The sequence below is a fragment of the Perna viridis genome, chromosome 10, assembly GCF_037379345.1.
Source record: "Perna viridis isolate PV_CMFRI_1.1 ecotype Kerala chromosome 10, ASM3737934v1, whole genome shotgun sequence".
Lineage (NCBI taxonomy): Eukaryota > Metazoa > Mollusca > Bivalvia > Mytilida > Mytilidae > Perna > Perna viridis.
The window spans coordinates 36,123,688-36,136,315 of NC_142454.1; the positions used below are offsets into that span (position 1 = coordinate 36,123,688).

Here is a 12,628-nt window from a genome sequence, read left to right on the forward strand (position 1 = left end):
TCTTTTTTATCAGACCTCGGACAGATTGCGTAGGAAATGTATTCATGAACTCTGCTGTTTGTCAAAAAAGTTTCGTAAAGCATGATATGGTCGCAGTGATCGGACTAACAGTTTAGGCATCAAGAAACTGCACGTTTCTGGCTCCTAATTTTTAAAAGTCCAAGTCGTCACCCTGAAAATCAATTTGTTTGACCATAGTGGTATAAAAGTTGTGAAACAATTTCATAGACATTCCTGTTTTTACTGGAGTGTTATAATTGAATTCAATGAAATGCTTGTTTTAGGCCCTTTTTTGTCCCCAATTCTTAAATGGTTGGCTATAATCCCCAAAATCCATAACAACACACTGTTTGTAGTTTGAAAACATGTTCTAAAATTTCATGAAGATCAATCAACTAATACTGGTTATATCACGAAAACCAATTGTCTACGAACGACGACGATCGCACCTTACCAATATACGACCGCATTTTCTTTAAAAAAAATCGGACCAGAAATAAACAAGTTTTCGACAAGAAACCAGACAAAAATACCGTTTCTGGCTTTATTCTTATTTGGCTCAAGTCACCACCAAAAATTCATTTGTTGTGATCTTGTAATACATTTCTTTAGATTAATTCACTATTAGTCAATAGGAAAATGCTTGTTTAGGTCCCTTGTTTCTGAAAAAAGTTCGTCTTTACCCCAAATACCAATCCAAGTCTGACCATTATGGCGTAGTATATTGTGGAACAATATCAGACTTACTTATGCTTTAATTGGACTTACATTCCATGACCCCAAAATAAATACCAATTTTCTTGTGTGGTTTGGAAACTTGTTGTTAACCAATTTATACTCAAATTATCGCACGAAAACCAAGTATCTATGGACGACAACATACGACTGCATTTTTTTTTTGCGGTCTTATAGAAAGGTCAAAAATTTTGAATGTAACATTTCACAATAACCACTAACTTAATAAAGTGAAAAATCTTGCAGTGGTATACACAGGAATTCCTAAAGGGAGGCTTCAATAATTTTTAAATATATATCCGACCAAATATTTCAAGCACAATCCCACTCCCTTCTTATGATCAGCCTATGTTCTACATAGTCATACATCAATAATTTCCAAATGTAACACGTATTATAATTGAAAAAAAATATCATCTTATAGACCGAATCTTGTAATGTGACTGTAACGTCATATCCATTTGTGGGGATTTATTCCTTATAGTTGATACTAAAATTAAACATTAATGAATGACGAGATTTGTTTTGGTCAATTTGAAATAACCTCAATGTCCGTGGTGCACACTTCAAAATAATCTGCTACCCAGGTTATTTAGTGTGCACCACGAGATTGAGATTATTTCCTCATAGACCGAAAAATAAAACAGTCATTCCTTATTTGGCAACAAATGCACTTCCATATTACATTTTGTACCAGACAGAATATTGAAAATAACAAAGACATCAACCATTTAATCCAGGACTAAATAAATTAGTTGTCAGATAGCTGTAATACAATATGACGGATTTTTTTGTTGAATGCAGTTGTTTTCTATTTTAGAATTGGGAAAATAATCAAGGACTAGCTTATATTCTTAGAAAGACATCATGAAAATACTAAATTCTGGCTCCCTTTTGACTCAAAATTTTCACATGGTTCAAATTACAAACCCCTAAATCAACCCCAGTTTTCCTTTTGTAGTATGGTACCTTGTGTATTATAATTTGAACAAGATCAATGTTTATATAATAAAGTTCTTGTCCAGATATCATTAAAATGCTTGTTTCTGGCCCATAATTTCTAAATGGTTCAAGTGACAACCCCCTAATTCAATCCCAGCCATCTTTTTATGGTATGGCACTTGTGGTATAATTTTCATATTAAAATAATCTTTGTTTATTTTTGTTTTGTTACATAACAAGTGCCCTGACAGCAATGTGCACAGCCCTTCAGTCTCAACAAATGGCCACAAGAATTAAAAAAAGTAACTTTCATATCACTTTCATATCCTCATATCTTGACCTACACTTAGAAATCGATGGTAAGGGAAAACTATTGACCAAACTTTACGACAAACGTGATGACTTTTCATTCAGAATTGTTAACTTTCCTTTCATCTGTGGCAACATCCCTTCGGCTCCTGCATATGAAGTTTTCATATCACAACTCATACGTTATGCCAGAGCTTGCCGAAACTATGCAGACTTTTTGTATTCGCGCTAGAACTCTGACAAATAGGCTTCTGGAACAGGGTTATATTGCTACAAGATTGAAGTCATCACTACAGAAGTTTTATGGTCGTCATCATGAACTCGTGGATCGTTATGGTGTATCCATCAGCACCATGAAAACTGATGTATTCAACGGGTCATAGTTTTATTTTCCTCGTTTGTCTACCCCGGACTTGACTTTTTATGAGCAACTCGGCGGGTGTTTCTAGAAAAGCAGAGGACGCTTACCCTACCGGTGCACCTGGTCCATGCTCCCAGTTTTTAGTGGAGTCCGAGTTGCTCATTTACTTTTGTTACTTTGTATATATGACTTCAGTTGCTTTGCGTTCTTTGTTGTGAGTGTCTGTTTTCCATGTCTGGTCTTTGTCCCTGGGTTGCATTCTTTTGATTGCCGCTATAGCCTTGGTTCCCTTGATTACTCAAGTACCAATCTGAAAAACCACAACATCACAAAATACAAGGTTATGAAATAGTCATTAGAATTGTTCATGTTAATGTGAATATGACTATGAAGGAGAATCATTTCTATAATACAACATTCACTTTATTCTAGAAATCAATGTGTTTCACCATTAAGAAACAGTTAAAATTCAGAATCTTAATCTCCATTCACAAATATCAGTTCACTCTCCCAGTTGCAAATCCAGTATTTACACTTGTATTTTGAGGAACTGCATATCAACATTAATGGGTCTTTCCTGTGAGCACATTTTAAAACTAAGAAGCATATATGTTTTACACATGTAAACTTGGTTGTGTACATTTGTTACCATATTAGTCAACTCTATTACAAACATTTCCTGTATACATTTGTTATAAACATGTACAAACTACATTTGTAATTTTTATTTACATTAATTGTACACATGTACAGACCACACTTGCCAAATTAAGTTTCATACATTTCCTGTTCATATGTATAGACCACATTTGTCAACTGCTTCATATATTTCCTGTACACATGTACAGACCACATCTGTCAACTTTATGTACATTTCCTGTACACATCAGTCACATGTACAAACCACATTGATTAACTCTTTAATGTTTATTAATTGTACACATAAACCCTATGATTGCTGTACTCCTTGTGCATATAAATCTTGGTTTCTTGTCATAAGCTCCACAGCTTCATTGTATGCCTTCATATCTGAAAACAAAAAAAAAACATCAAAGAATTATTTATGAACATATTCATTTTCATGGTTGCTAATTTTTGCAAATTTTCAAGTGGACACTTTGCAGGTATCAACTTTCATAGTTGCATAAAGTACTGTCTTATAGTGTTAAAAATCAATTTCACTGAAACTATTTATCATTCCATCTATTTTTCATGCTTTTCTGTCTTTTGGGAGCAGCATACACCTGGTCTGCTCCCAATGAATCAGCACCTGACGAGAGAAATTGCATTACCCATTATACAATGGGAATATATGTATGGACAATTTGTAAGTCTTCAACCAAGTTCATGCAAACTGATAATTCTATTGGTAACACCTAACACCTCTAATGCAAAAATCACCAACATTGCTCCAATGGTGGTCCTGAACAAACATGAAGTTGCATGTGCTGATGTGCTATGCATATCCCCAGTAGTACATGAAGTTGACATAAGAGAGCAACCAAAATTACTTATAATGTATGGCTCATCTACATGAAGCCACAAGCCAAATGTAAAATTAATCTATCCATTGGAATCAGAGATGTTTGTGATGAAAATGTTCTCTATTATTTCCTATAGTTAACAATGGCAAAGTACAATGAAACAGGAAGTTGATATCCAAGAGCTACACATACTGCTTACATCACATGCCTCATTTATATGAAGCCATACACCTAATTTGAAATTAATCCATCCATTTGGATCTGAGATTTTTGTGACAGAAATTTTCTTTATCACTCTATATCATATAAAATGAAAAATGGCAGTCAGTTGACATCAGAGAGCAATTAAAATTGCTTACAACATTTGCTCATCTACATAAAGCCACGCACCAAATTTAAAATCAATACCTGAGAAAATTGAGACAAAAAATTAGGCAGATAAGGGTATTCCAATATAACATCCACTTGTTGAGTAGGGATATCAATAAATTATATCCAATTTTTGTCAGTCAGGACTGACAGGACTTCCCATTTTCATGAACTTTTGAATTTTTTTATTTGACACATCCAAATTCATTGAGTAGCACTCCAGCTAAGAATCATGCAAACTGTGATTCATGGGTAACAAGTCTACATATTTTTATTTTTGATATTTTGTTACAATTGCCATAGTAAACAGAAATTAACATTCAGTTTTTCATGTAACCTGTGTTTATAGGAGATAAAAAAAATTATATAGAATGCACTGTAGACTTCAAAATTAAGGGAGATAACCCTGTAAATGACACTCAAATACAATAGAATTTATTGGATTTTCAATGTTGATTATCTCCTAAGAGAAGGCAGTTTGAATGAAAAATTACACATTTCATAGTAAAGACCCATAAAACAACCTATTTACAAATATAAAAATATGAAGCCTTTTTTTTGGGTGCATCACATTTTTTTTCAAATTTTGCATGATTCTTACAAAGACAGCTACATAACTATTTGTCTAAAAAGTTATCCTTCCACTACTGCCATGATGACTGTACAACAAAACAGTTCTTACCAAAATTCTGAGATATTTCTTGGGGAAAAACAATGTAGTTCTGACATAATATATTATTCTGACCATCAACTTGACCATGAACCTCTGTTAAACCAGCAACGTATTCATTCAACTGAAAAAAAGAGAAGCATTATTTGTACCTTATATTGATCAACTGATTATGGCTTAACACTTGATGGCAGATATTTCATGCATTTTAGGCTGAGAGCAAAGTTCAATTTAAGCTAGAAAATATGACGTACATTTTAACATGGGTTCTCCAATGTTTCTTCTAAGATTTATCATCTGTGGACACAATATTAGTTTTTGAAACACTTAAGCATAGGGAATTACAATTTTATATTGGCACGACAACTAGTTTGAAAACAATTAAGCAAAAAACTCAAAATCAGGCAAAAAATTGAAAAACTGAATTTTTGGGGTGTGGCCCCTTTGACTCCTTATAACTCAAAAACCATACAAAATGTAAAGAGGTATCTGAAATCTGATTAAAAAACAAAGGTACAGTTTTTTGTAAGGTATTCAATAAAAAAACACTTTCGAAAGAAGTCTTATTTCTAGATAGGATCTAAAAATAGAGGGGCACAGGGAAGAAGGCACTTTAACACTTAGCATGTTTTTTTTTTCAACCAAAAAGGGACATTGATCTTGTATGTTTGCATTAAGTCAGAAATATCTTCCTTAATTTTTTTCTTCCTTGTACATGTATATTTGTATTCTTTTTTTTATACCTGCCAACTTTAGAAAATGAAGGCAGGAATGAACAGGGTCACATCATTTTGCAAACTGACTAAGTTTGACTGCAAACCCTCAATGGTGCCACCTACTTTTAATTTTCTTCACCCTACTTTAAAACTTATTGAGAAACCTGAGTAATGGTATTAAAGAGCAAGTGATTCATTATGACATACTATGAGGTGAAATATTGCATGAAATGTAGTTTAAATATTCAATATTGCTCCATTTAAATATCAAAATCATCAGTAATTAAGAGGAATATTATTTCCTTAAACTATTGCAATTACAACTTACAGAAAATGTCCTTTATTGTTGAAGACATAGAAAATTCTAAAAAGATTGATAATATATGGGAAGTAACTGACATTTTGAATAAACAAACATTTGCAGCATGCAAATTGTTTACACCCATGGTTCTACAAAACTTAGACCTGTTAACTTGAAAATATAATGATTGACTGTCCATAAAATGGTGAAAGATCCAATCAGGATCCATTTTTTACATGTCAATCATCATCCGATAATCCTAATCAGTTGATTGATCACTGATAATTACCTGAAGTTTACCTGAGGGTTAGTTACAAAAGGATGTAGTTAATGAAGGTGACACTTCTTAATTGGCTTGACTTATTAACAAGAGTGGAAATCTTAAAGGAGACAATCAGATAATTGTAAATGGGCATTAAGGGGGTACTCAATAGGGGCAGAGGGGCAAGGAGGTGATAGCGGCGGGCCATAATGCCCCACCATTTTGCCCTAGCTAGGACACTGATGACCAAAAATAAATAAAAGTCCAGTGTTATTGTCTAGCCCCTATTTGGCCCCTAATTTCTGAAAAGTTCAAGTCTGACCACTGTAGTATACATGTATAATATTGTGGAACAGTATCCTAGACATTCCTAAGCTTTCAATGGAGTAATATAGTTGAATTGTATGAAAAGATTGTTTTAGGTCTCTTTTTGGTTCTTAATTCTGTAACAGTTGGGGCTATAGCCCCCAATATCAATACCAACACAAAAACCAAGTGTCTACAGATAACAACAGCACCATACAAATGTGTGACAGCATAAAAAAAAATTAATAAAGTTTCTCCATAATATGAAGCACACATTTTTGACTTCATGAGGGCATCAAACAAAGAGGAAATTGGTAAATCAAAAGTGAATATACAGTAAAAAAAGAATTATAATGGTAAAATCCAGATTTGAGAAGGCCGAATTCCGCTTTGTAATATTGGTTCAATACTTTTTGAGTTATGGATTACACAAAGAAGGTATCCCTAAGCCTGGAGAGAGAGAAGGGGCTACTAAACCTGTTGTAACCATTGGTGACATGGATAAAAAAATGTGTGCCCAGTGGTTCTAGTCACTGTATCTACTAATTTTTGTTAAGTTGAAAAACAATCCCAATGGTCTTGGTAGCCCTAAATAAAGCGCCTCGCCCTTGGTGCCCTTCTGACTTTTCTGATACGCCCTTGTGCCTTTTTTGCAATGGTAAGTTCTGAACAGGTGGTTTTTTGCATGATCGATTGATTTCCTGTCATAAATATTACAACTACAGTCATGACACATACCTGAAGTTTACCTAGAGAATACAATCATGTCATTAAAATCAATTAGTGTAGATTAAACTTCAAAGGTGTTAATTACCAGATATCAGTTACAATTTACCTTTTGTTTTGTGTAATTGATTAACATAATTAGTTTGAAGTAGTGTTGTGCAATCGGTTGAAAACACCAACCGATTATCTATTACTATTGGTTGGCCTCAATCGACCGATTATCTCTCTCTATCAGTTAAATTGTTAGTCATAATAGAAAACTTGGTTTGCACACATTTGCTGGCTGTTATTGTGTATTTCTTTTGTTTAAAGTCACAGTAGTTTTTAAACTGTCTTTCAAATTTCAATAAACCCCCAAAAATATAATTTTAACATGCACATAGAAGTATTTACTTCAAGAAGACTTTAGCAAAATTTGATTAAATCTCAGTTTTAATGCAGAATGCACTTAAAAATAAAAAAAAAAAACTACTGTGTCTTTATCAAGTTTTTTTGCATGCCCTGTTTGGTTGCATGTTACTACTAACTCGGTTACACTTCTTTTATTTGGTTGACTCTAGTTAATGGTGCATTTCTAACTGATGAGTCCTGAATGCACTGCATGGGTCATTAACACAGAGGACGAAACATGTCCAATAAGCCTCTTTATGGCTTGGCCTTTTTTTTATAAAAAAAAACAAAACTACATACTTAAGTCTATAAAGCTAACTGTATGAAACAGATTGTAAAGCTATTGCCTAATGCATATGTCTTAGAGCACTGTTTTACATTTTAAATTTACCAAGAACGGAAATCCGGAAATTTGCGACGGCAATCGATTGAGCAACTTTCCAATCGATTATCGACATCGCTGACCTAAACCAACTGATTTGCAACTTAAACCGATCATCAGAACACCACTAGTTCGAAGTAGGTGATGAAAACCTCACACTTGCCCGCCGCTTGGGTGGTATGATTGATCTCAACAAGACTACTATGTCACAGCAGATAAATGTATATAACGTGCGTTTTGAGTCAGTTTTTAGTTATTCATAAACCACTATGCCTTTGCAGAAACGACGTTTAGCTCAACTTGCCAGCGACAAGCAGAAAGTTGCTAAGACGAACGCATCTATCAGATCGTTCTTCAACACAGACTCAACTGGGTACCAGTCATTTCATATTTTTTTTCAAATAAAATATTTATGTGACCACGTACATGTACTGATGACATTAAATTTTCGAACAAAAGTTTAAAAAAAAGTTCGATTGCTTGTTTGAACCAGTACGGCAGCTGACATGATTTTATCGTGACTTATGACATGACTAAAAATAGATTTCTTAAAATAACTTATAAATACTCGCTGCTCGTTAGATTTTAAAAGATTTAGTTATTTATTGGATTAAATATTTATGAAAAAGTTTAGAACATTGTGCAAACAAAATTAATTACAAGATAGACAATGACGAATAACATGTATTCATACGGAGATTGGAAGCTGATTTGCAAATAATTTTACTTCTCTGTGGAATTTTCTCCATAATTAAAATTTATAAAATTCATATCCGAATTTCATAGCCTAAAAACTAAAAGACAGCAACCCATCCTTAATCACAAACCACTGCAGAGACCATCTACTTGCACTAGCCTGTAAAGATAGCTTCAACTCCGTACCAGTCATGAAGAAAAACGATGAAACGTTAAAAAAATCTACAAGTATTACAAGTATAGTTGTGTCCATACAGCCAGTCTGAAAATGGTTCAAGCTGCCTTTAACCAAGCACCACTGAGCATTAAACAAGCCGAACACCACAGATGGTTATCCCATGACCAAGCCGTTTCCAGCATAGTTAGATCCTATAAAGCTATTGTTGTTGACCTAGGGACGTAAGGTATAAGCAGTGACCCAGTTGGTAATGGTATCCTGAAGAGTCTTTAAGACCCAACTACACTTAGATCACTCTTGTTGCTGGCAGATACACTACCACACATATCTACTTTATCAATGGTCTTCAAACGTAGAGATGTTAACCTCAGCATGGTAAAATCAACAGTAGACAAAACCATCAAGATGTTAGAAACCAGATAAACCCAAAATGGACCTTGGCAGCTGAAATACTCCCAGATGTCATCTGATCTACAATTGACAACTACTCCTGTTCTGACTTCAACAAAAAAGTCAAAGAACCATTCCTCACCGAACTGATTACCAATATCCACGACAGGTTTGTTGACACAGACATCACTGACCAGCTTTCAGTCCTGGATCTTAGTGCATATAAAAAAATTTTCATATAAACTATAAGAGGTGGGGTTCAGCAGCTACATGTAGTTATCAGAAAGAAGAACAAAAAAACAAAGAAACAAAGAAAATTACATACATAGAAAATGAAACAAACAACTTGACATGGTAAACATGCCCAAAAAAAAAAAATGCCCTTTTCCGACTACAAAGGTGCCCCTCTGCTCAACAGCACCCTGCCCCTTTCAATTTCTAGCTGGAGCACTGAATCCCTACCTACTGACCCTGTTTCTTTTTCCTGTAAGGCGACTGGAACAATACCTATTTTTTATTTCGCCTTATCACATTTGTAATATATTACAGCTTTCTTTATGAGAAAACTTGGCATGATAATGAATTTTCACAATGTAGAAACCAACATAACAATTTGTCAAACTAGCCAGTAAGTGTCATATCCCATGAAAAAAGATAGGGTGTGTTGACAAGACACACCAATATGTCCTCCATACATATATTTTGTATATGAGTTTTACTCTGTAGTAAGAACCTTATATTTTAAAAGATATATCTTAATTTTTTTTGTAAAGTTAAAATACATTTTGAAGCTGAAATGTACTCACAGGTTCTTGTAGGACAACTTTAACATCTTGGTCATCACTTGTTGTCAAAACAAAGGAATTTCCATCATTTGATACCTTAAATACAAAGTAAGTGTTAAATTATAAACTTGGCATATTTTTTAGAGTGTCCTCTACAGAAGAAATGTGGGGATTTTTGGTTTGTCGAAAAATATCACCGGTTTTACTAAAAACAGAACATAGGGATCAGGCAAAAGTTTTTCACATATCTCAAAACTTAGGTTTAAGCCTAATTCCGACAGAGTAAGTGTTCAGCATGATGAGATCTATCTGTGGTAAAATTTTCATGTTAATCTGTTAAGTCATGGAGTTATTGCCCTTTTTGACATTTCTTCACTTTCTTAATGTTATTCCTTACAAAAATCTCCTCTAACAATACTTGACCAATTCGAACCAAACTTGGCACACATGTATGTTCCTTAGGGGTTAGACACAAGTTTTTAGCATACATGTATATCTCAAAAACCATTAGAATAAGCCAAATTCTGGTGGGATTAAAATGTTCAGCATGATGACATCTGAGGTCAAATTTCCATGATATCTATTTAGCCATGCTAGAGTTATTGCCCCCTCTTTTTTTTTTTACTTTTATTCGCTATTTCTAATGTATTTCTTCCAAAAATCTTCTCCTTGGACACTATCAGACTATCGGAACCAAATATGAAATTATAAATCTCTATTCTTTAGGGTGTTCTGCATAGAATTGAAGAGGGGATTTTTTATCTGTTGAAAAACAAAGCTGCAATTACTTAAAATAAAACATAAGCATCAGTCAAGATTTTTGCATATATCTCCAAAACCATTTGGTTTAGCCAAATTCTGACAGGGTAAAGGTGTTCAGCATGATGAGATCTATCTGTGGTCAAATTTATGTGCGAATCTATATAGACATGCTAAAGTTATTGCTATTTTTCTACTTTTCTTCACTATTTTCAATGTCATTTGCTTTCAAAAATCTTCTCAATCTGATACTACTAGACCAATCAAAACCAAACTTGGTATGAATGTTTCTAGAGTGTTCTGCATAGAACTAATATGGGGATTTCTGACCTGTCAATAATGGCTGCTGTTACTAACAAGAGGTTCCAATGAGCCTAAATCAAATATTTGCCTTTCAAGGGCAATAATAAGGATTTGTCTGACAATTTTGACTCCAAGAAGACTTTGGTACAGGGGCTGCTCTGGCTTCCAAAATTTTGTCGCCAGAAAAATTGCCAGCTGACATTTTTGTCGCGAATTTCCAGAAATTAGAGCCAAAGGGTGCCAAAAATATGAAAGTATTAAGTCTACTGATGAATTATCTTTGTCAATTCATCAAAATAACTTCTCAATATTCATGACATACATGCATGTACCAAGATTCACTCTTGATCCATGTATAAAGCAGGTTTTTAGCTCTAGTCTGTCACTTTCATATGCATAAAATAATGAAGTTTTACTCCAGAAACTGGTATTTTATTTCTATCAAGGACTTTATATACCTATTCTCATATAGTCCCTGATTTTATAACATGTTCACCTTTGTCCTTTATGGTCTACTTTATCTTACAATATTTTATTATTTTTTATTTTTAACCAACTTGATTCTTTTTTTTCAAGTGATAAAATGTCTAACAAATTACATTTTGTACCATGGACCATTTATTGTGTCCCTGTTTAATTATTTTGATATCTGAGAAGTATTTCCTTAGATTTTGGGAATCCCCAGTCTATTTGTTTACCAATTTTCCCACCAAAGTCAAATGGCAAAAGTGTAAACAAATGTCATCCATTTTTCTTTTATCAATTCTTTCATTTCAAAGTGTTAATTTACTCTGTTATTAGGCAAGTCTGTTTCTGAATGTATCACAGGGCTGTGAAGCTTGTACATGTATGTAGCCACATGCACATGGCCATAATTGCATTTACCTTTGACCAGATGACAGTTTTGATTGGCTCAATAATATATTTACATTTGATTGACACCTCCCATGAGGATATTGTCAGTCACAGTCGCCTGGTCTAATTACCTTTAATTGCCTTCAGTCGTAAATTGGTCATTGTGAATTAACTCTGACCAGGTGTCAACACAATTGCGTAATTAGAGAGAATATCCGTTGCTGACAAACTTCCTGTCAATTTTAAAATACAAAATCAGGTGCCAAGAAAATCGCCAACTAAGGAAATAAGTCCCGACGGTTTAAAAAGTAGAGCTTCAATTCGAAAATGTGTTGTATGTGACGTCGAGTATAGTACATATATACTGCCCCACTGGTAATTAAATAATTTCATAGTGTGGGCCTGTACTAAGCTTTTATAAGCATAAATCTACCGTGAGTATTTAGGATCCCTACATTTTTTACGCGTCCTAACAAGCAGACATTGCTCCCTCTTAGTGATGGCAGCTTTGAGGCGTTAACTCTACGTTTCGCAAAATCCATTGCAACAATATATTTCCCTGTCCCGCGCAATATCTGGTATCCTTTTAACTTAGTTTATATGGCCTTAAGGTAAGCATATAAACATACAGATTATTCGAAAACCAGTTCAACTGGTATTTCAGTCACTTATGTGCTTTTTAATTTGGGAAAACAAATAAAGCGTTTCA

At 33.9% G+C, this 12,628-nt stretch overlaps 1 protein-coding gene across 2 annotated transcripts; it reads right to left on the reverse strand.

The window, feature by feature from the left end:
* Nucleotides 1-3,057: 3,057 nt before the first annotated feature.
* On the reverse strand, nucleotides 3,058-12,531 carry LOC148605616 (replication protein A 14 kDa subunit-like). 2 transcript variants are annotated; one of them, XR_015915967.1, is made up of 5 exons: nucleotides 12,375-12,531; nucleotides 10,024-10,098; nucleotides 4,883-4,994; nucleotides 3,220-3,376; nucleotides 3,058-3,174 (listed from the first exon to the last, which is right to left on the reverse strand). XR_015915967.1 is itself a non-coding variant. In XM_088549263.1 (4 exons), exons 1-4 carry the CDS (start codon nucleotides 12,459-12,461, stop codon nucleotides 3,297-3,299), a joined length of 354 nt encoding a protein of 117 aa, XP_088405389.1. In that variant the 5' UTR covers nucleotides 12,462-12,531; the 3' UTR covers nucleotides 3,058-3,296. The 2 variants fall into 2 exon arrangements, 1 of the variants encoding a protein (XP_088405389.1); XM_088549263.1 differs by having other exon boundaries at nucleotides 3,058-3,376.
* Nucleotides 12,532-12,628: the final 97 nt, after the last annotated feature.

Coding starts and splice junctions, on each gene's coding strand:
- LOC148605616 (XM_088549263.1), bottom strand. CDS start 12,461: ATGGATTTTGCGAAACGTAGAGTTAACGCCTCAAAGCTGCCATCACTA. Junction 10,099..12,374: donor TGTTAGGACGCGTAAAAAAT/GTAGGGATCCTA, acceptor TTTGTATTTAAG/GTATCAAATGATGGAAATTC. Junction 4,995..10,023: donor AAGTTGTCCTACAAGAACCT/GTGAGTACATTT, acceptor TCTTTTTTTCAG/TTGAATGAATACGTTGCTGG.